This window comes from Clarias gariepinus, chromosome 8 (assembly GCF_024256425.1).
Source record: "Clarias gariepinus isolate MV-2021 ecotype Netherlands chromosome 8, CGAR_prim_01v2, whole genome shotgun sequence".
Taxonomy (NCBI): domain Eukaryota; kingdom Metazoa; phylum Chordata; class Actinopteri; order Siluriformes; family Clariidae; genus Clarias; species Clarias gariepinus.
Genome location: NC_071107.1, coordinates 25,495,624 through 25,513,749, shown reverse-complemented (window position 1 = coordinate 25,513,749; position 18,126 = coordinate 25,495,624). Strand labels below are relative to the sequence as shown.

The 18,126-nt window shown below is 38.2% G+C and overlaps 3 protein-coding genes across 11 annotated transcripts; 2 read left to right on the top strand and 1 right to left on the bottom strand.

Moving 5' to 3' along the window:
* The first annotated feature begins 67 nt into the window (after nucleotides 1–67).
* Nucleotides 68–3,938, top strand: LOC128529177 (2'-deoxynucleoside 5'-phosphate N-hydrolase 1-like). 2 transcript variants are annotated; one of them, XM_053502548.1, is made up of 5 exons: nucleotides 68–417; nucleotides 1,388–1,459; nucleotides 2,155–2,265; nucleotides 2,500–2,555; nucleotides 3,578–3,938. In XM_053502548.1, the coding sequence occupies exons 1-5, from the start codon at nucleotides 294–296 to the stop codon at nucleotides 3,668–3,670; spliced, it is 456 nt and encodes a 151-aa protein (XP_053358523.1). In that variant the 5' UTR covers nucleotides 68–293; the 3' UTR covers nucleotides 3,671–3,938. The 2 variants fall into 2 exon arrangements, with proteins under 2 accessions (XP_053358523.1, XP_053358524.1); XM_053502549.1 differs by having other exon boundaries at nucleotides 2,500–3,938.
* Nucleotides 3,939–6,040: 2,102 nt separating this feature from the next.
* LOC128529175 (uncharacterized) lies at nucleotides 6,041–9,737 on the bottom strand. 8 transcript variants are annotated; one of them, XM_053502544.1, is made up of 5 exons: nucleotides 8,452–9,737; nucleotides 7,567–7,732; nucleotides 6,742–6,808; nucleotides 6,328–6,435; nucleotides 6,041–6,245 (listed from the first exon to the last, which is right to left on the bottom strand). In XM_053502544.1, the coding sequence occupies exon 1, from the start codon at nucleotides 9,584–9,586 to the stop codon at nucleotides 8,672–8,674; it is 915 nt and encodes a 304-aa protein (XP_053358519.1). In that variant the 5' UTR covers nucleotides 9,587–9,737; the 3' UTR covers nucleotides 6,041–6,245; nucleotides 6,328–6,435; nucleotides 6,742–6,808; nucleotides 7,567–7,732; nucleotides 8,452–8,671. The 8 variants fall into 8 exon arrangements, 7 of the variants coding, with proteins under 7 accessions (XP_053358519.1, XP_053358517.1, XP_053358518.1 ...); XM_053502542.1 differs by having other exon boundaries at nucleotides 6,742–7,732; XM_053502543.1 differs by having other exon boundaries at nucleotides 6,328–6,808.
* Nucleotides 9,738–9,994: 257 nt separating this feature from the next.
* On the top strand, nucleotides 9,995–12,998 carry dnph1 (2'-deoxynucleoside 5'-phosphate N-hydrolase 1). Its single transcript, XM_053502551.1, has 4 exons — nucleotides 9,995–10,240; nucleotides 11,528–11,599; nucleotides 11,885–11,995; nucleotides 12,285–12,998. The coding sequence occupies exons 1-4, from the start codon at nucleotides 10,105–10,107 to the stop codon at nucleotides 12,410–12,412; spliced, it is 447 nt and encodes a 148-aa protein (XP_053358526.1). The 5' UTR covers nucleotides 9,995–10,104; the 3' UTR covers nucleotides 12,413–12,998.
* The last annotated feature ends 5,128 nt before the right edge of the window (nucleotides 12,999–18,126 follow it).

The window sequence follows — 18,126 nt, the reverse complement described above, 5'->3', positions numbered from 1 at the left end:
TGACGTAAACGTCACGCCAAACACAACGCACAATAGAAACAGAAACGCATCGTTCTCGGATTTTACAACTTAATACGTCGATGTTTTTCCTTTTTTTTTTTTTTTTTACATAATTTGCAATACAATTATTTTAACAAACAATTGTTTCTACTTTAAAGTAGAGCGATTGGGTTGACTGCCACCAGGGGGCGCTCATCAACAAACCCGCAAGACGCAAACCTGTATCGAGAGAGCAGCGTCTTTACGCAGCGCAGCTGTATATTCTTCTTCGGGGCTTCTTAAAAGACTACGCGATGAACATATATTTCTGTGGGAGCATCAAGGGAGGAAGACAGGATGTAAAGATTTTTCAGAAAATTGTAAAGAAACTGCAGACATATGGACAGGTTTTTAGCCACGATGATGTATCAGAGAAAGGTAAATAAAGCTTCCCAAGGCTTAACTCTGAGTGCACAGTAGTGATGGGTCGTTCATAAACGATTCGTTCTTTTTGAACGAGTCTTTCATGTGACTCAGAAGAACGAGTAGTCTCGGAGAGTGATTCATTTATGTTCTACTGGGCGCGCATGCGCAAATTATCGCGAAACCTCCGTAGGTTATGTACAGGAAACAGAAATGATTAGTTGCCTTCGAGTCTTTTGGCCCGAATCATTCGTTCTTTTGTTAAGTGACTCCCACAAACACTATGATGATTAGTTCCACAACCCAAAAATATTCATATAAAGAAGAATTAACACAAAATATAAAGTAAGAATTAAAAGATAACCCTGCACTTTATTTTTTGTAAAAAAAAAAAAAAATCCCGACAGAGCTGTGTGTGTGTGAACTATGATAAGTGCACTTGTAACTCGTGGATGTTGACTACATGAGTAATGCACACACACTGACTGAGCATGAGAGACGATTACCCATAATCCCCCAGTGTGCAGAGAGAAGAACCTTTGGCTCAGTTGTGATCACGTGATGCACGGCAGAAAAGGCGCATGCGTACTGCTCATTTATTAAGTTAAAAAAAAAATTAAAATTTTGCTCATCTTCCAAAACGCTCACAGAGCAAGTTATTCGTAATCCAAGGTTCCACTGTAATAATTTTAGCAGTTGCAGAAACATTACAATAAAAAATAATTATATTATATATATAATTATAATATAATTATTATTATTATTATAATTAATAATAATAATGTTTGCTCTGTGTTTGATATGAATAAACAGGGCTTAAGGCTGTTGTTTGGATATTTAGATATGCAGTCTGCATGATGCTCACATGGTAGCTACAAGTGTTTACATACCTTACTTCTTAACATTAGTCAGAACAATCTCTTAGCACTAGTGCAAAACTTGCATGATCATTTTATTTAATATACTCGATTTGCTTCTGACTCAGGTGAGGATTCTCTACCAGGAGGAGACGAAGCTATCTATGACCGTGATATGGAGTGGCTGGCTCAGTCTGATGGTGAGACAAATTTTCATTAAGAAATTTTTCTTTATCTTTCTTTATAAACCAACTATCTTTACATATAGTCATCATATCATTTTAACAATTTCTTATAGCAAACTAATGTTCCGTTCTGTGAAATGAAAATTGGGCATCTGACTTTTTCAGTATGTATAAACAAATTAATTATAATATTAATATATAGTCTGTTAAGATTAGTCAGTTGGGTTCTGTGTACTGAGAACTGTGACTCTGTGTTTAGCTGAGTGTGAGCTGAGTGTGAGCCCTCTGCTCGGCAAACAATTCACATTTCTCAACATTAACACTAGTACAGAGATTAATATGTTGTGCATATATATTTTAAATGTAACACTATACAAGTGCCACAATTAAAGTATAACTTTTAAACCCAGTGGGCTAGATAGAAAAAAACCTACTGAATTTTTTTATAGCCCAGAGTGTTCACTTTTATATGAGCTGCTAACATGGAATCCATATTTTTAATACTGAAACATGGAGACAAAATGACAACAAAAACGTGTCCAAACATTTGGCTGCTGGAAAAGAGATACTTGTACATGAAATGTCTTTGTCCAATCCATTAGCACCATTTTAAACATGTGAGACCCAAGACAGAAGGGGAAAAAAGCCACTGTGATAGAAGGAGGCTTTGAATAGCATTAAAATATAATAACTTTTTTTTACCTTCCCAGTTGTAGTTGCTGAAGTAACCCATCCATCTTTTGGTGTGGGTTATGAAATTGGTCAAGCCATGGTTTTAAAAAAGAGGACACTCTGCCTTTTCCGACCCTCATCAGGAAAAGGTAATCTGATTACTCTTTCAGTAATGTTAGTCTTAACATTAATATTTGCTCAGTGGGGGTAATAATGCTATATTTGCCCCCTGCAGTTGTACATAACACTTCAACCCATTTCACAGGTCATTAGCACCTGTCTCTCTAGATTTCAATTATAACTAGACCAACATTTAGTGTAGAATTCTACAAAAAATATCTTTATTTAACATCTTGTGCATAATATTATTCTTGGTTCTTTAGTGCTGCCTGCAATGATACAACACGCAGAGGCCAAGATGGGAAGCTCTATTTTCAAGGTACGGAATTATGACGAAGAAGAAGTTGACGGCATTCTGGAGAATTATTTTGGCGAATTCACCAAAGACTAATGTGCATTAAAAGTCTATTTAAGTACGTTTAAGTCCAAAAGTAATTTTTTTTTTTTCAAATTTATGCGAACACCTGACCATTACAACCATATGTTCATTAATATGGAGGTGGTCACCTCTTTGCATATAAAAAAATTGCCTGGCCAAAAAGCTGACACTGCAGAAAGGTCAAATTATCAGCCTGCATCAAGCAAAGAAAACAACTATGGACATTTAAAACTACTGGAACTGGCTTAAGAACTCTTTAATACATTATTAAAACATGGAATGGTTAATTGAGTAGTGGCGATCCATTAAATTTGGGAAAGAAATATAGCCAGAAAAAAAAATCAGGAATGAAGATCACTTAAACACTTGAAGTTCAATCATTAAAAAAATAAATAAAATCACGGCTATGTAACAGGGAAAAAGGAAGGCACATAAAGCAATGCACCCATCATGCATAGTGGCCACTGTACAAGCCTCTAGTGGCAGTCTTATGATCAGTTGTTCAGGTGTAGGCTTAGTAATGTTATGTTGTAGTAAACTGTGGCAGTCAGCTGATGACCTGAATGTATTGAATGACCAGATTACCTTATCAATGCACTTTATCTTCCCTGATTGCACGCCCATATTCCAGGACTCAAATTGAGAAAGAGAAAGAAATTGAGAATGAATTGGCCACCACACTACACACCACAGCATAATCTAAGCTAAAGGTAAACATTTTTACTTATTTATTATTTTTGCCAGGCAGTGTATAAGGGTGTCCACTTTTATGGAAAGGATTTTCACTAATATAATAAAAACATGACCTTGATTTATCTGTATATCCCCAAGAGCATTGGTGAGATGGGTGAGCTGAGTCCACATCTTATATTTTAAGTCTTCCCAAGTCCAGGCTCTGTGAAGGTTAAATTCTACTCGGACCTTTACATACAATGACTCATTAGAACTCATTTTACACACAGGGGCAGTGGCATGCTGGATCAGGTTCTGGCCTTTTACTTCCAGTGAAGGGAAATTACAGTGCTCCTGATGTCCGCATACTTTTGGACATATAGTGCAGCTGATGTCCGCATACTTTTGGACATGTAGTGCAGCTTGCACAAAACAGAATGAGTTATTTCACCACCCAGTTCTGGATAGACTGCCTTTCTGAAGTAGTTTTCAGAGGCCGCAAAGTTTTAAGGAAATTACTGACGCATTATTTACCTAGTTTCTGTTAAAACCTGCTAGCCTCTAAAGTTTAATAAGCTTTGAGAGATTTAAAACAGGATTCCACAATCATAAACTGTGATATTTTGTATAATAAAGTGTTATAATTCTTTATTTTGCATCTTGCGTCTGATTTTAGTTTTTATCTCACATCTGATTGCAAGTAAACTGTTTGATCATAATCTTTATTATTGGAAATGGAATTAGCAGAGTGTGGCAGTATTGAGCAGGAGTGATTTACTTTATTTGCAAATAGCTGCTTGTAAAAAGCTGGCAGTAAGCTCAGGTTCATAGATATTTTCATATTAGGCTGCAGTTTAAAAACACCAGTAACACATGGAAAGCAACATAAGCATGGCTCCAGATGGTAATAAAACGCCAGTCTCCAATGCACCTAAAGTTGTTATCCAGACAGGGGGGTCGTCCACCACCGAAAAAAGGCAAGTAGTAATCAAAAACACATTTCATCAGACCATTCAACTGGTTATTGAAAGCAGACTGACACTTTTTTAGGGGGTCGCAGTTTGCTTACTTGGTGCATACAGAGTGAATCACATTAACAAAACACCTGCACCAGAGTATAACTGAACCAAACATGTCAAGTGTAAACGCACCCTTAGATACAGTTACTTGGCACATGCTCTTTGCAACATCTCGTTTGTTTGCTGAATTTTTGGTGCTTAAGTGTTTAGTCTATTAAACACTGGATGCAAATGTAAGTAAGTTTGAAACCAACCAGATTTCAATGATACAACAAACAAAAAAATGTTTATTAGATTTTTTTATTATTTATTTAACCAAATGCTAACTAATCAATGTCAGAGGAGTGGTTCAATTAAACTTAATATGCTAATTTAAGAACTAGAATGTTGTTCTTATATATACAACTATGAATGTGCAAATACATTGACAGTACACTTTAAAAGGAGCGACTTTACACCTGCACATTTATGCAGTCATTCAGTAACTTGACTTAATCAGATAGTCATGTGGTGGCATCGCAATGCATAAAATCATGCAAGTGCAGGTCAAGAAGTTCAGTTAATGCTCACATCAAACACCAGAATGGGACAAAGTGTAATCTCTGTGAGTTTATTGTAGCATGGCTTTTGGGGACGGGTGTGCTAGTTAGGTGCTGCTGGTTTGATTGCTGGAATTTTATATGGAACAGTCTCATGGGAAAAGTATTCAGGCATCACAAATAACATATTGCAAAGCTGTTGGCAGATTGACAGCTTTGAGATGTCTTAAATCATAAGAAATTATTAGCCTTAATCATCAGTTTCTCAATTTTTCTTGCCAAATTTTCTTTATTTTAGTTGTTGACAAAAAACACAGGTTTTACACCAGAGGCCCTTCTTTATGCAGCCCTCCCCTTCTATCTGAGCTCTATCTTAGCACTAAGGATGCTTTGGGTATTCTGTATGGCAGATGAGAAGCCTACCACTGAGCCACTAATGCAGTTTTGTTGTTTTATAGGTAAAGCATTATGTGTGTAGATTTGACGTTGATATCTTCTTTAGAAGTATATTAGACTGTAAAGAGTTCGAATACATATTTATATCCCTCACTGTATTTAGATTATTGACTTGGAGGGCTATATGCCTGACCTACAGTAACATGGCATTAGAATGCTTTGTGTTTGAAGAAAAACAAAATCAAGGAGTTTAGCAGTCCACAAATCACTGCATAATAACGAGGATTGCCTACTGTGTTAAAAGTGTCCTTGAAAGCTATACTAAAAGGAAGAGACCGATAAAATCATTTGATTTATAGTTTAGTGTATAGATTAGAAAATGAGGTGCCAGTAAAATTAATGAAATATGTAACAGTTTTAATGATCAAGATTTGCTTTTCCCAGAACAGCTTTATTCTTCCATGTGATGGTGTTATCCAGAGAGGTAATTGGTTTGTATTGGAGGGTTGAACCGCGCTTTAAGAAGAAACCCGTCCATGTATTTAAGCGATGAACAAGATGAGTATCCACGTCACAGGAGACTATTAAAGATGGCATTGAAGTTGCTTGACTTAATCTTGGTGTTCGTCAAAATGCCAATACTAATTATTTAATATTCGGAGTAAGAATGGTGTGATTATCATCTGTGGATATGAGTTTTTCATCAAAAACCAGTGGTTGCATCATAGAGTAAAACTGATCCGTACAATTGCTTCAGCCCAATTGCTGGTCTGTTATGACTATGCAAGGCAATCTAGGACCCTGCATAAGATGTTTACGTGATAAGGACATAAGGTAATTTTATTAAGGTTGCAGTAAGAGGCCGGCCGAGCTCTGCCGCGACTGCAGAGTCTTGTCTACCATGTCCTTCCACTGGTCATCTGAAAGTCCCTGAGCCCAGACAGGGATTCCCAAAGAAGGCAGGTTCACTGCTGCCATGGTCCTTTTCACAAGCTCTATATGATCTGTAAACAGTGTGAAAACAAATATTAGTGTTTGAACAGTACAAATGGATCTTTCAGGTAAGTTTACTTGAGGGCATGTTACCAGGATCCATAGGAATAGACGCGTGGCTCCGGCATGCAGCAGCTCCTTTGGATCCTCTTTCTCATCACTGTCCGGAGCTGGCGGCTAAGGCAGGAACAAGCCCATGGCCTGTGTGAACATGACTGTCGGTACATACTTTACAGCTATAAAATATTATTATTATACCTGCTACAGATACACTTACTAAACACTTTATTAGGAACTTCTGTACCTCCACTCATTCATGCAATTATCTAGTCAGCCAATTGTGCAGCCACAGTTAAATGCGTAACATCAGGCACACATGGGCAAGCAGTTTCAGGTAGTTTTTGTGATTTGTCCAGACTGGTTTGACAAAAAGGTTACAGTTACTCAGAAAATTACAGTACAATTGTGGTGAGTAGAAAGCTTCTCAGAATGCAGAACATGTCGAACCTTAAAGAGGATGACCTACTGCAGCAGTCAGATCCCACTTCTGTCAGCCAAAAACAGAAAGCAGAACCTGCAATTGGCACAGTTTCACCAAAACTGAACATGGATGAGCCGTCCTTCATACAGTTGATGACTGAAAAAAATGTAGCCTTGTGTGATGAATCCTGATTTCCGCAGATGGTAGTGTCAGAATATGCACAAACAGCATGAAGCCATGGACTTGTGCAGGTGGTGTAATGCTGTGTGGAGAGTTTTTGTGGCACAATTTGGGCAGATTAATACCAATCAATTATCAATGAATGTCACAGTATATTTGGGCTTGAATGGATGGATAAATAGATAATTTAATAGTGAGATTTATGTCTCATTTATGAATAACGAAAGGGAAATAAGTTTGTTGCAGCAGGCAATTAAAAAAATTATGGAAACAACTGAGGTTTTCAAATAATACTAGAAGGCTATCGCCTAATTATGAATAAAGTTAGAGGACAATAAAAATAAATTTTAAAAATGATTTACATACAGTACAATACATAGGCCAACAAAAGAGGTGAAAATAGAAAACAGCCTGTGTATATACATCGATTAACCATAAGCCCAATATTGTGTAGATTCCCTCTGGACTTCCAGAGCTGATCTGGCCCCATGAGGCATGACTAGACCATGTGGTGTCTGGGACATTAGCAGCAGATTGATTAGGTGCTGTGGCTTTTGTGTAGCGCATTTCATGAAGGCTCAGTCAGATTGAGATCCGGGGAAATTGGAGACCAGATCAAGAAACTGATAAGTCCCCGATGCTTCAGGATGTAATGCATTAGGTGTTGTTACCTCAAAATTTTATTTTGCATAATAGTTCTCCTTTAAGGGACCTCAGCTTCCTTAAGTAGTGGAGTCCCTTCCTGAAGATAGTCTCTGCGTTTTCTTTCCTTGTCCAGTGTTGACAAGGGAGACTTCATGGCATCTGTAGCTCTCCCCCACACCTCCATCTCCTCTCCTAGAATGAAAAAGTTGTATAAGTGTTTGAATTTTTGTTGACCAATTGCATCCACTTATCACTATAATTTGTCCATCTCCTAATGGCTGCTTCCAGCATAGTAATGCACCATGTCACAAAGCAAATGGCGCTTTAAACTAGTCGCACGAACATGACAATAAGCTCAATGATGAGATGTGGCCTGCCTAGGAACTGTATCTGTAGTACACTGTTTCTAATAAAGAGCTCAGTGAATTTCTTCGGCTTTGTAAATAATATTTTTAAAATTAGACACAGAAAAAAAAACAATGATTAAGATTGAGATCCTCTTAATGGCAAGTATGTGGAGCTAAATTAAGATTATAAAATACTTTTTAAAATAGTCGGTGCAAAAAGCATTTTTTGTCTGTTTGTTTAATGATTCCCAACAATAACAACCCTAACTTTTACTTCTATACAAGGTGGTATCAAGAAGTTCCAAGACTATATTTGTAACACCAATAGATGGCAGCAGACAGCTGCACTTACAGTCACAGGAACCACAGACCTTCATAAATCAGTGTGCCAAAGGACATCATCCTGTGTACACCAGGAGCTGTGCAACTGGTGCTGACCACGTCTGCTATTTTGTCATGGACAGCAAGTTAGAACAAAGAGTGAACGTGAAATTCTGCCTAAAACTGGGCAAATCTGCCACGGAGACGTGGTCGGTGAACAATCCACAACATTGCTGCCATTACCAGTGCGTCATACGGACCAGTCCAGGCAATCCTCATGTGTGATTTGAAAATGCGCCATGTTGCTGCCAAGTTCGTCCCCAAGCTGCTGAACCAGGAGCCTTCCAAGAAGTCTGCCGAGGACTCCGTCAATGCCGTGGATGACCCGCCCTTCTTGTCGAGGATGATTACCGGTGATCAAACTTGGGTGCATAAAAACGACCCTGAGATGATGCAACATTCTTCACAGTGGAAGAGCCATCATCTCCATCTCCAGGTCCGTAGCTCGACCGAGTGCATGCTCGGCATGCTTTTTTGAGAATTGCTGTATTGGGAATCGAGAATTGGTCCGCAGGTGCCAGACTGTCAATAGCGAGTACCACTGCCAGGTTTTAAAGCGTCTGAGGGGGAGCGTACAGTGAAAGTGTCCAGATCTGGGACCCATCTTGCAACTTTTCGATACCACCTCGTAGCGCCTTTCTGGGACAATCATATTATTAAAGGAGGTCAAATCAATGACATGCGAAGCGCCTGATGACGTTAAGCACAGATAGAAGTGGATGAAACCTGTGTGACCCTGAGAGCTCTCCGTTACCTCTATTCTCTCCTGAAGCTCCTGCAGCTGATCTGCGTGTGTCGCTTCGTCGTTTTGTTCCAGCTGTGTGTTGGGAGCTCCATCAGGCTCCTGGTTCAGGGGCTGGTAATAATAATCCTCCTCCTCTTCCTCTTCCTCCTCTTCCTCAGCCGTGGGCTCCGACACTCTCTCCTGCCCCAGATGCTCCTCCAGCGCCCTTTTCCTGCCCGGTCTCCGGTTCCGCAGCCCCATGCGCAGTAAGCTGCGATGCACCGTGTGCTCGGACACTTTCCTATCGAAACCAGCGTTAACTCTTTCAGCAATCTGCGCTACAGTGGCTCTCCGGTGGGATCGGACCAGACGCGCCAGCCTCCGCTCCCCACGCGCGTCAATGAGCCTGGGCCGTCCATGTCCCAGTCTCCGGTTCACCGGCTGTCCCTCCTTCGACCACTTTTGGTAGGTACTGACCACCGCATACCGGGAACACCCCACAAGACCCGCCGTTTGGGAGATGCTCTGCCCCAGCCGTCTGGCCATCACAATCTGGCCCTTTTCGAAGTCGTTCAGGTCTTTCCGCTTGCCCATGTCCCTGCTTCAGCACGTTAACGTCTAGACATCCCGACTGGCGGGCTTATCACTCTGTTACATGTCCGTTCTTTCAATCTCATGTCTAATCTTCCATTTTCACTGTATAAACGAGCACCCGATGACCCAGCTGAAGCTGCACATGCGCATTGTTTTCTTCCGCACGGAAGCGGAAACGCGTACCGATTACGTAAACGTCACGTTTTTCGCCACGCCCCCTACAAAAAACAAAAACAAACGAAAGCTCTGTTTATCTGTTTTAATTATCAACATGCAGTTTTATATGTCATAAATACTTATTTTTTTTTTACATATTACGTTTTTTTTTGTTTGGTTTTAATAAAAAAAAGATTTCAGCAAACAGCCGTTTGCGCGATGGTGCTAAATTGCCACCAGGGGGCGCTCATGACCAAATCTGAAAGTCGAAAAGTGGGATTTTTTTTTTATAAACGGAGAAAGCTACATTTTTATTCACTATTTTTTCTTTTTTTCTTTCTTTTTTTTAAGGACTCCACGCAATGAATATATATTTCTGTGGCAGTATTAGGGGAGGAAGACAAGATTTAAAGTTCTATCAAAAAATCGTGAAGAAACTGAAAACCTATGGACAAGTTTTGACAGAGCACGTGAGCCACGATGTCATATCTGAAAAAGGTAATTAGTGCTTCCTAAGAGTGATCTGTTACATTAGACATCACAGTTACACATTATTTTTCTGCTTCTTTGTTTCGTTCATAGCCGTGGTGCATCATGTGTTGTAGAAATGAACACAAATCCATTAGCAATCTCTGAGCATTAGCCTGGAAGGTAACCTAAACAGTTACCCCATTACCCCTTACATCATGAGCCACTGCATCTTCAGTCTTGCACATAAGTGTAATTTAGATCAGATGTTGTAGAAGAGGCTTTTCAGATTAATATTATGTCTACTATTGTCCCAAATTAAAATACATAATAAGTGCATTCGTCCAGCCTCCTTATCTTGTATACAGGGTCATGGGGGTCTCTGGAGAGCCGGGGTACACCCTGGACATGATGCCAGTCCATCACAGGGCACACACACATACACACATATACAGAGCGGGCAATTTAGAAACACCAGTTTGCCTAATCTGCATGTCTTTGGACTGTGGGAGGAAACCAGAGTGACCAGAGGAAACCAACCAAGCACCAGGAAAACATGCGAACTCCATGCACACAGACCCGAGCCAGAAATCGAATCCTCAAGCCAGAAATCTTTTACATTTCCGCTTCCATGCGGAAGAAAACAATGCGTGTGGAGCTTCAGCTGGGTCATAGAGTGTTTGTTTATACTATGAAAATGGAAAATCAGACAACTGAGCCAGGGACTTAAAAAAAAAAGAAAAAAAATAGTGCTAACCATTACACCACCATGTCATCACATTGTAAATAATTTCTTATTTTGTGTGGTTTGTCTGTTTCTTCTTTTTCACTGGCTCAGTCAGTTAAGGCTGTTCGTGACTGGATTACTTATAGGAAGGTCGAAGGTGCAAATTCTCTTTGCTGTAGGGTACATGTGACAAATAATTTAATCTCTTATCTTAAAACAAAGGATGCTGTATCTTACAGTACACCTGAAAGTTAACCCATTCCTCTTGACATACATGAAGGGAAGTAAACTGTGGCTTGTTAGTTAGTAGTAAATAAATCATGCAGTTACGTATTTCAATTTGCATGTCATACTGTGTACGGTTGTGTATGTGACAAATGTTTTTAAACATTTTTTAAAATTGCATAAACTGTTGTGTTTAAAATGAATGGCCAGGGCTTAAGGCTGTTTGGTTATTTAGATATGCAGTCTGCATGATGCTCACATGGTAACTGTAAGTGTTTCTTGCTCCTTAGCATTGGCACTAATGCAGAGCTTTTATCACCATCATATCATTTTATTGAATAAACTTTGATTTGCTTTTTACTCAGGTGAGGATGCTCTGCTGGGAGGAGACGAGGCTATATATGGCCGTGATATGGTGTGGCTGGCTCAGTCTGATGGTAAGACAGATTTTGATTAGGGATTGTAAGACTCAGTGAAGACTTAAGAACTTATAATGACGTTTTTATTTTCCCTATCTCATACCTCAAACAATAGTTTTTGGGTAATCAGAATTCTTTCATTCAGTCAGTGTCAGAAATGTCCACAAATCCATTGTAATCCCTGGCGAGTAAATTAGTCCTAGGGGGGGAATTCACTGTGAGAAAACCTGGTCTTTATGTTATATATAGTTATATTATATACTTTATACAGTTAATGACTATTTTTTTGGTTTACCTTCCCAGTTGTAGTTGCTGAAGTAACTCAACCATCTTTAGGTGTGGGTTATGAAATTGGTCAAGCCGTGGCCATGAAAAAGAGGATTCTCTGCCTTTTCCGACCCTCATCAGGGAAAGGTAGAGTGATTTGATTACCTTTTTAGGTCTCAACATAACATTTATGTGGTAGAAGTATTAATGCCATACAGTATCTGCCCCCTGCATTTAAAATTTAGTTCACATTTTTGATATTTGGATGATGCCCTTATCCAAAGTGAGTTACATTCATCTTCTTATACAGCCGAACAGTTGAGGGCTAAGGGCCTTGCTCAAGGGCCAATCAGTGGTAACATGGTGCGGAGGTTTAAACCCCTGACCTCCCGATCAGTAGTTCAGTCTCTCTAAACTCTAATTCTTCATTCTTTAGTGCTGTCTGCCATGATACGAGGTGCTGAGGCCAAGTTGCACAGCTCTCTCTTCCAGATACGGGATTATGAGGAAGAGGAAATCGAAGGCATCCTGGAAAATTACTTCCGTGAACTCACCAAGGACTAATGTGCATTAAAAGTACACTCTATGGCCAAATGTATGTGCACACCTGACTATCACAACCATGTTCTAGCTGAACATTTTTTTTAACACCATGGCCATTAGTATTGAGCGAATCTCCTATTTCCTTTTAAATCGAGTCTGCTTTGTGTAACATGCCAGGGAGGATTTGTCTATTAAGCCACAAGAGCATTAGTGAGATACTGAGCACTGATGTTGAGCCAGGATTCCTGACACACAGTCAATATCCCAATTCCTTCCATGTCACGGTTCTGTGCCGTTTACATTCTTTCACTCCAGCCTTGGCAAACCATGTGTTAATGGAACTCATTTTGTGCACAGGGGCATTGTCATGCTGGAGAAGTTTTGGGTCTCTTAATTCCAGTCAAGGGAATTTATAATGCTACAGCATATAGAGATTCTTTTCTACAACTAATGCTTTCAGTATTGTGGGGACAAGTTTGGTAAAAACCCACATACCTGTATATGTTTGCTAGTCATGTGTCCACATACTTTTGGCCTAGTTCCAGATAGAATGCTTTTTTATGTAGTGATATTCCATATAATAAAGCTATTTTGATTCATTATAAAATGATTGTTTCAAATTGGTGGATAATTACAAAACCACATTAATTAAAAAACACATGTATCAGTTACCAGAGACCTAGGTTCACAATGAATATGTCAATTTTACTGTAAAATTTTGTGGCTTTTTAAAGTAAGGAGTACAGAACATATATAGTAATGAGCATCTATATGGTGATGGCAGGGGCAGATAATCTAGTCTAGTTAACCATTTAACTGTGTAAAAATATTTTGTGTCTGAACAGGGGCAATATTAGATTTGTAAAACTATATGCAGTGAAAGGCATCTGTATTTAGAGGATGACCTAAATTTGTGGAACAAATTGTTTGAATCAACTTTTGAATATTTTTTAAAATTTCACACACTGATTTTTTTCTTGATTTAAGCCCTTCTTTTGTGGTTGTCGAGAACTTCAGGTGTTGCTAAACATTTATAGAATGTGCCAATTTGGCCACAAGGTTGTTGTTGTTTTAGTCATTTAATTCCTTAATTTGTCATAAAATATCTATGAAACAGGGTATAATTCATGAAATTATATGAGGGTATCATGAATGAAAATCAGTTGCATGAAAATGGAGAGACTGTAAAAAATTTAAAATATGATAAATTGTGTTACTTTCTAAGTAGTAGGATCAGAGGCTAGGATCTGGTTTTTATCTCTGGATTTTTACACTCTGTTTATTTTACCTTTTCCAAACTCAAGAAATAAGCCAATTATAAACAGCACTAGCACTGATTTAGTCTGTCCAAGAAAATCTCCAACTAAGCCATCTGCTGGCAGTTATTAATATTTCATGAATTTCAAAGTGTGCCAAATGAAATAGGGGGGGGGGGAAACTTGTCTCCAAATAGATTTCAGTACATATTTCCATTACAATATTATAAAAAATACATCTTTTTGATTTTTTGTCATGAATACAAACAGAAATGTCTGATAATAATAATCATCATAATAATAAAGAGCAATATGTTTAAAAAACCAGTTACAGCATTAGATTTCTAATATTTCTAAGTTATTAGACTTTTGCAGCATTGTGATTCAATTTTGCTCCATTGCTCTTGGCAAACTGTCAGTCAGTTTCTCTAAAAAAAAAAAAGTTTCAAGTACAAAATAAAATTAATGAATTGGTTAAAGTGGGTAAAAAAAAGTCTATACTAAAAGTCAAAATGCTAATTTCTTCTCACTATATTTTTGGCTTGGTGGATTCTGTGGCACGCAGTCTAAAATACCTCCTTGGAATGCTCTTGGCCAAGAAGATACATGGATAGCGTTTGGGGGGAATGGTTGAATGTGGAAGTTATCCTTAAATTTCTTTTTAAAAACTTACTGCATCTCAGTGACAACTCTCATTGGTCTAGGTTTTGTGTTCAATAGAATGTGCATATTTCTGTGTTCATCTTTAAAACAATAGATTTCTTAATGCCAACCCTGCCAAAAATTTCTCCTTAGTAAAGCTCATGATTATTGTCTTTTCTTGAGACGAGATCATAGTGGTTTTCCCTATATTTTATTGTGGTGCTTAGTAATTATGCTCAATAATTTCCTCCTGTCCATCAGTAATATAGACTTGTTACCACTCTTCCAATTGATTCCAGGGTTATAGGGTGTTTCAGACGTTAGATCAGCAAACCCCCTTATCTGGTTGAGCCAGCTAGGAGTGATCAGTCCCTGGTGTGTCCCCAAAGTGTTAACTACACAATGGATCACCCCTCTAGATCCGCAGACACCTTGATGTGTTTTCTGTTGCTTTAATAAGGTTCTGGGTAACTAGTGTCCGATGTAAAGGCTGCCCTGCAAAGCCCTAATATAGTGTTCCTCTTCCACATTTTCCAATGTCAGCTGATGTCTTTTTCTCACTTGGGCCTTGTTGTAGCTACTTCTTGGGTCCTAATAAACACAGCTTGCTCATCTGCCACAGAACTTACCAGGACACCCTGTCTTAGCCTCTCTTCTGCCTGTTGAACTGCCTCTTGTCCCAGCTCTAACGGTGATATATGCAGGTTATTCTCTAGAAAGTAGCACCTCTCTGGCACTGATGACTTTAAATTCCTTTGTCAGATCAATGATAGAAAGCTGCACCTTGTTGGGGTGTCCATATAGTGCGATGCTGTTCAGATGCTTTGGTTGGAGATCTGCCAGATCTGGATGAGGGTCCCTGTCTGACACTTCTACTGACTTCATCACCAAAACAAACACTAATATGACACCAAACAAGAGACTAATATGGTACAAAACATATGAACATCAAATTAAATTGTCATCACTTAGTCTCCTTGTGTGCATCAGTATCACCAGTATAGGGCCGTCTGTGGTATTGTGTGGGGGCTCCCTCATCGCAGCTGTACCCCTCTTGATCCACAACTACCTTGGTGCTTTTTCTGCAGCTTTTTCCTGTTGGTTCTTACAACCCTTTCTTACATCCCTCTGATGACAAAGAAAACTGTCTGAAGCAGAGACTGTCCCCTTTAAATTTAACCTCAATTGGCTCAGTTGAAGCATACTTTTAAATCCTTCGTTTAAATCAGTTAAAGTCAGTAGGCTGCATATCTATAGCCATAAACTCATATGTATTACTGCTGTACCTATCTATAATCTCATGAAAAGCAATTTAAGAATAGCTCCTGAAAGTATTGACTAATGAATATGATTATAGATGAATTTGAGCAAAGGCTTACAGCTTGTGCAGTGGACAGAATATCCACTCTAATAGCACTAGAGTGTTATAGTGGGGAGGCTGCTCTCTACTCTTCCCTGTGAGTGATACAGTTCTATCAGCAGGAAGTGTTGGCTCCAGTTTCAGTTTATTCCTGGGCTCGTTCCTTACTTCCTGTGCCAGATACATAGTATCAGGGTGGGACCAGACCACGGTTCATTCTTTGAAAAGATGTGATTAGGACAAAATCCAAAGCTTACCGTAAAGCTGATGGCGAATCACATGCAAGGATAGAAGACATGCTTCATAGGGTAAGATTCTCTCTATTCTCTTTATTCACGTCCTAGTAGAATTTAGGCAATGTTTTGACAGTGGCAGACTTTGTAATTCTGCATTTTTAATCTAAATTAGATAATATACCAAATACCATGATTACATGCTATGTATTGTGTGACCAAATAATCCTTTCTTTTCCTGATAATATTTAAATGATAAGGTATTTTAATAAATATGTGCATACGGTGTATGTGGTGTGTGTAAGTATCATGTGCGAAAGGAGTGTAGAATTTAAGTAAAAAGATATTTAATCATTCTTTTGAAGCACCTTCAACATTTAATCCATCAGGTTGCTGTTACCATTAGCATGGCAACAAAGAAAAGAACATTGTTATAAAACCTGGTTATTGCTTTTTGTCATGAGAAAAGAACCAATGATTTTATATAAATAAATCACATTTCATTCTCACCATAAATACTGAGGATTACAAAAACACATCTGCTTTACCTGCAAGTGCAATGGGTTCAGTCAGAAACATATGAGTATGTGGCATGACATAATGGTGTCAGGTATATCTACGCTTTTCTCTTATAATATTTTACAAGAAGAACTTCATTATTCTGTACAATTTTAATACAATTCAGTAGCTACTGTATCAAAAATACATAAAATACTCAAGTACACATTACACCAATAATTTACACAAATATATATTTATAGTTCAAAATACTGATCTTATATCATTGTACCGATTTATAAGTACAAATAAGATTGCATTTGCTCACCTTTATCTTTGATTACAGCACAAAATGTGGTGTTCAGGTCATGTGTGATATGATTCCTCATACACCCAGAAACACACTATCACATTTTGAGTCCTGGAATATGCCTGTACCATCAGGGCAGAACAACTCCATTGATGTGAGACCCTAATTATTCAGTACATTCAGGTCAATAACTAATTTTATTTTATTGCCATATAATGTTGCTGAGTCTAGACCTGGCCAACTGAAACAACCCCACATCATAAGACTGCCTTCAGAGGCTTGATGGGTGCATCGCTTCAAGCGCTTTCCTTCTTACCCCGACACGCCCATCGCTCTGGAATAAGGTCAATCTGAACTCATCAGACCACATGACCTTTTTCTATTGCTCCACTGTAAAATCACATTGTGTGTGTGTGTATGGAAATGCACTTACTTTTACTATTAAACGTAACTATGTTTTTTAGTGTTGATTTTCTTTATCATGCAACTTCACCAAGTGTTTAAGTGATCTCATACCTGATTTTTTCTAATCAGATTTTTCCTACAAAGTTGATGGTTCAGCACTATCCTTCCAATATTGCATTTATTGTCATAGTGTTATTGATCTGCACATTAGAGAACGTGTAATGTTTGGTAACAAGTATCACGTTTAGTGCCAACTGCATTATTGCAGAGATATAGATTCACTTTTCCTGTAAGGCCAAATGATACACAAAACAAATTCGGTGTCAGTACAAGTACAAAATTGATTATGAAAATCTTACTTCTTTAGGTGTAACACCACTTACTTGTCAAATAAAAATAAAACCAAGTAAAAATATTGGTGTTAAACCAAAAAAAAAAAAAAAGTTCTGATTTCCCCCTTTTTTTCTTTTTTTTTTTTTTTTGTCATTTTGGTTGTCAAATTAAAAACCTTGTTTTTCTGGCACAATCCGGATCCCACATTATGTTTCATTAAAATTTATTTTCTGATTAGTATAAAAACGATTGAATTTCTTTAGATTTAGAATGGCAAATAATTTAACAAGGTGGCAAGAAAAATTGTACATACATTGAGTCCATCATCTTCCAGGAATTCAAAAGGTAAAAAAGCTGTAAGTTTAGGCAAGTTAAGTTATGATAAGTTACATGCATGTTTGTAAGACCACATTGTGGTCATATGAAGAAACAACTTGAGCACCCTTTGGATGTGGTGTCAAATAATACATGGTTTATGCAAGAACGCTAAGAACTGCATAGATATGGCCTTTGCTTTTGGCATCTTTGATCCAAAGTTTAATAATCTGAATGTCGAAATTCCTCTGGATTTTTTGTACAGCTTAATCTGCCTGTTATTTGAACAAAACTAACCAGATGTTGATTCATTTAAAAAATAACGTAGAAATTTAAGCAATTTTTTTACTAAATCTAGAGATACTGACTGCAAATCTGATTGC

What these genes read in the sequence shown, in the direction of transcription:
- LOC128529175 (XM_053502539.1), bottom strand. Translation starts at nt 9,586, where the DNA reads ATGGGCAAGCGGAAAGACCTGAACGACTTCGAAAAGGGCCAGATTGTG.
- dnph1 (XM_053502551.1), top strand. Translation starts at nt 10,105, where the DNA reads ATGAATATATATTTCTGTGGCAGTATTAGGGGAGGAAGACAAGATTTA. An exon ending in CGATGTCATATCTGAAAAAG is followed by an intron (nt 10,241 to 11,527) that starts GTAATTAGTGCT and finishes CTTTTTACTCAG; the next exon opens with GTGAGGATGCTCTGCTGGGA. An exon ending in GTGGCTGGCTCAGTCTGATG is followed by an intron (nt 11,600 to 11,884) that starts GTAAGACAGATT and finishes TTACCTTCCCAG; the next exon opens with TTGTAGTTGCTGAAGTAACT.
- LOC128529177 (XM_053502548.1), top strand. Translation starts at nt 294, where the DNA reads ATGAACATATATTTCTGTGGGAGCATCAAGGGAGGAAGACAGGATGTA. An exon ending in CGATGATGTATCAGAGAAAG is followed by an intron (nt 418 to 1,387) that starts GTAAATAAAGCT and finishes CTTCTGACTCAG; the next exon opens with GTGAGGATTCTCTACCAGGA. An exon ending in CCGACCCTCATCAGGAAAAG is followed by an intron (nt 2,266 to 2,499) that starts GTAATCTGATTA and finishes TTGGTTCTTTAG; the next exon opens with TGCTGCCTGCAATGATACAA.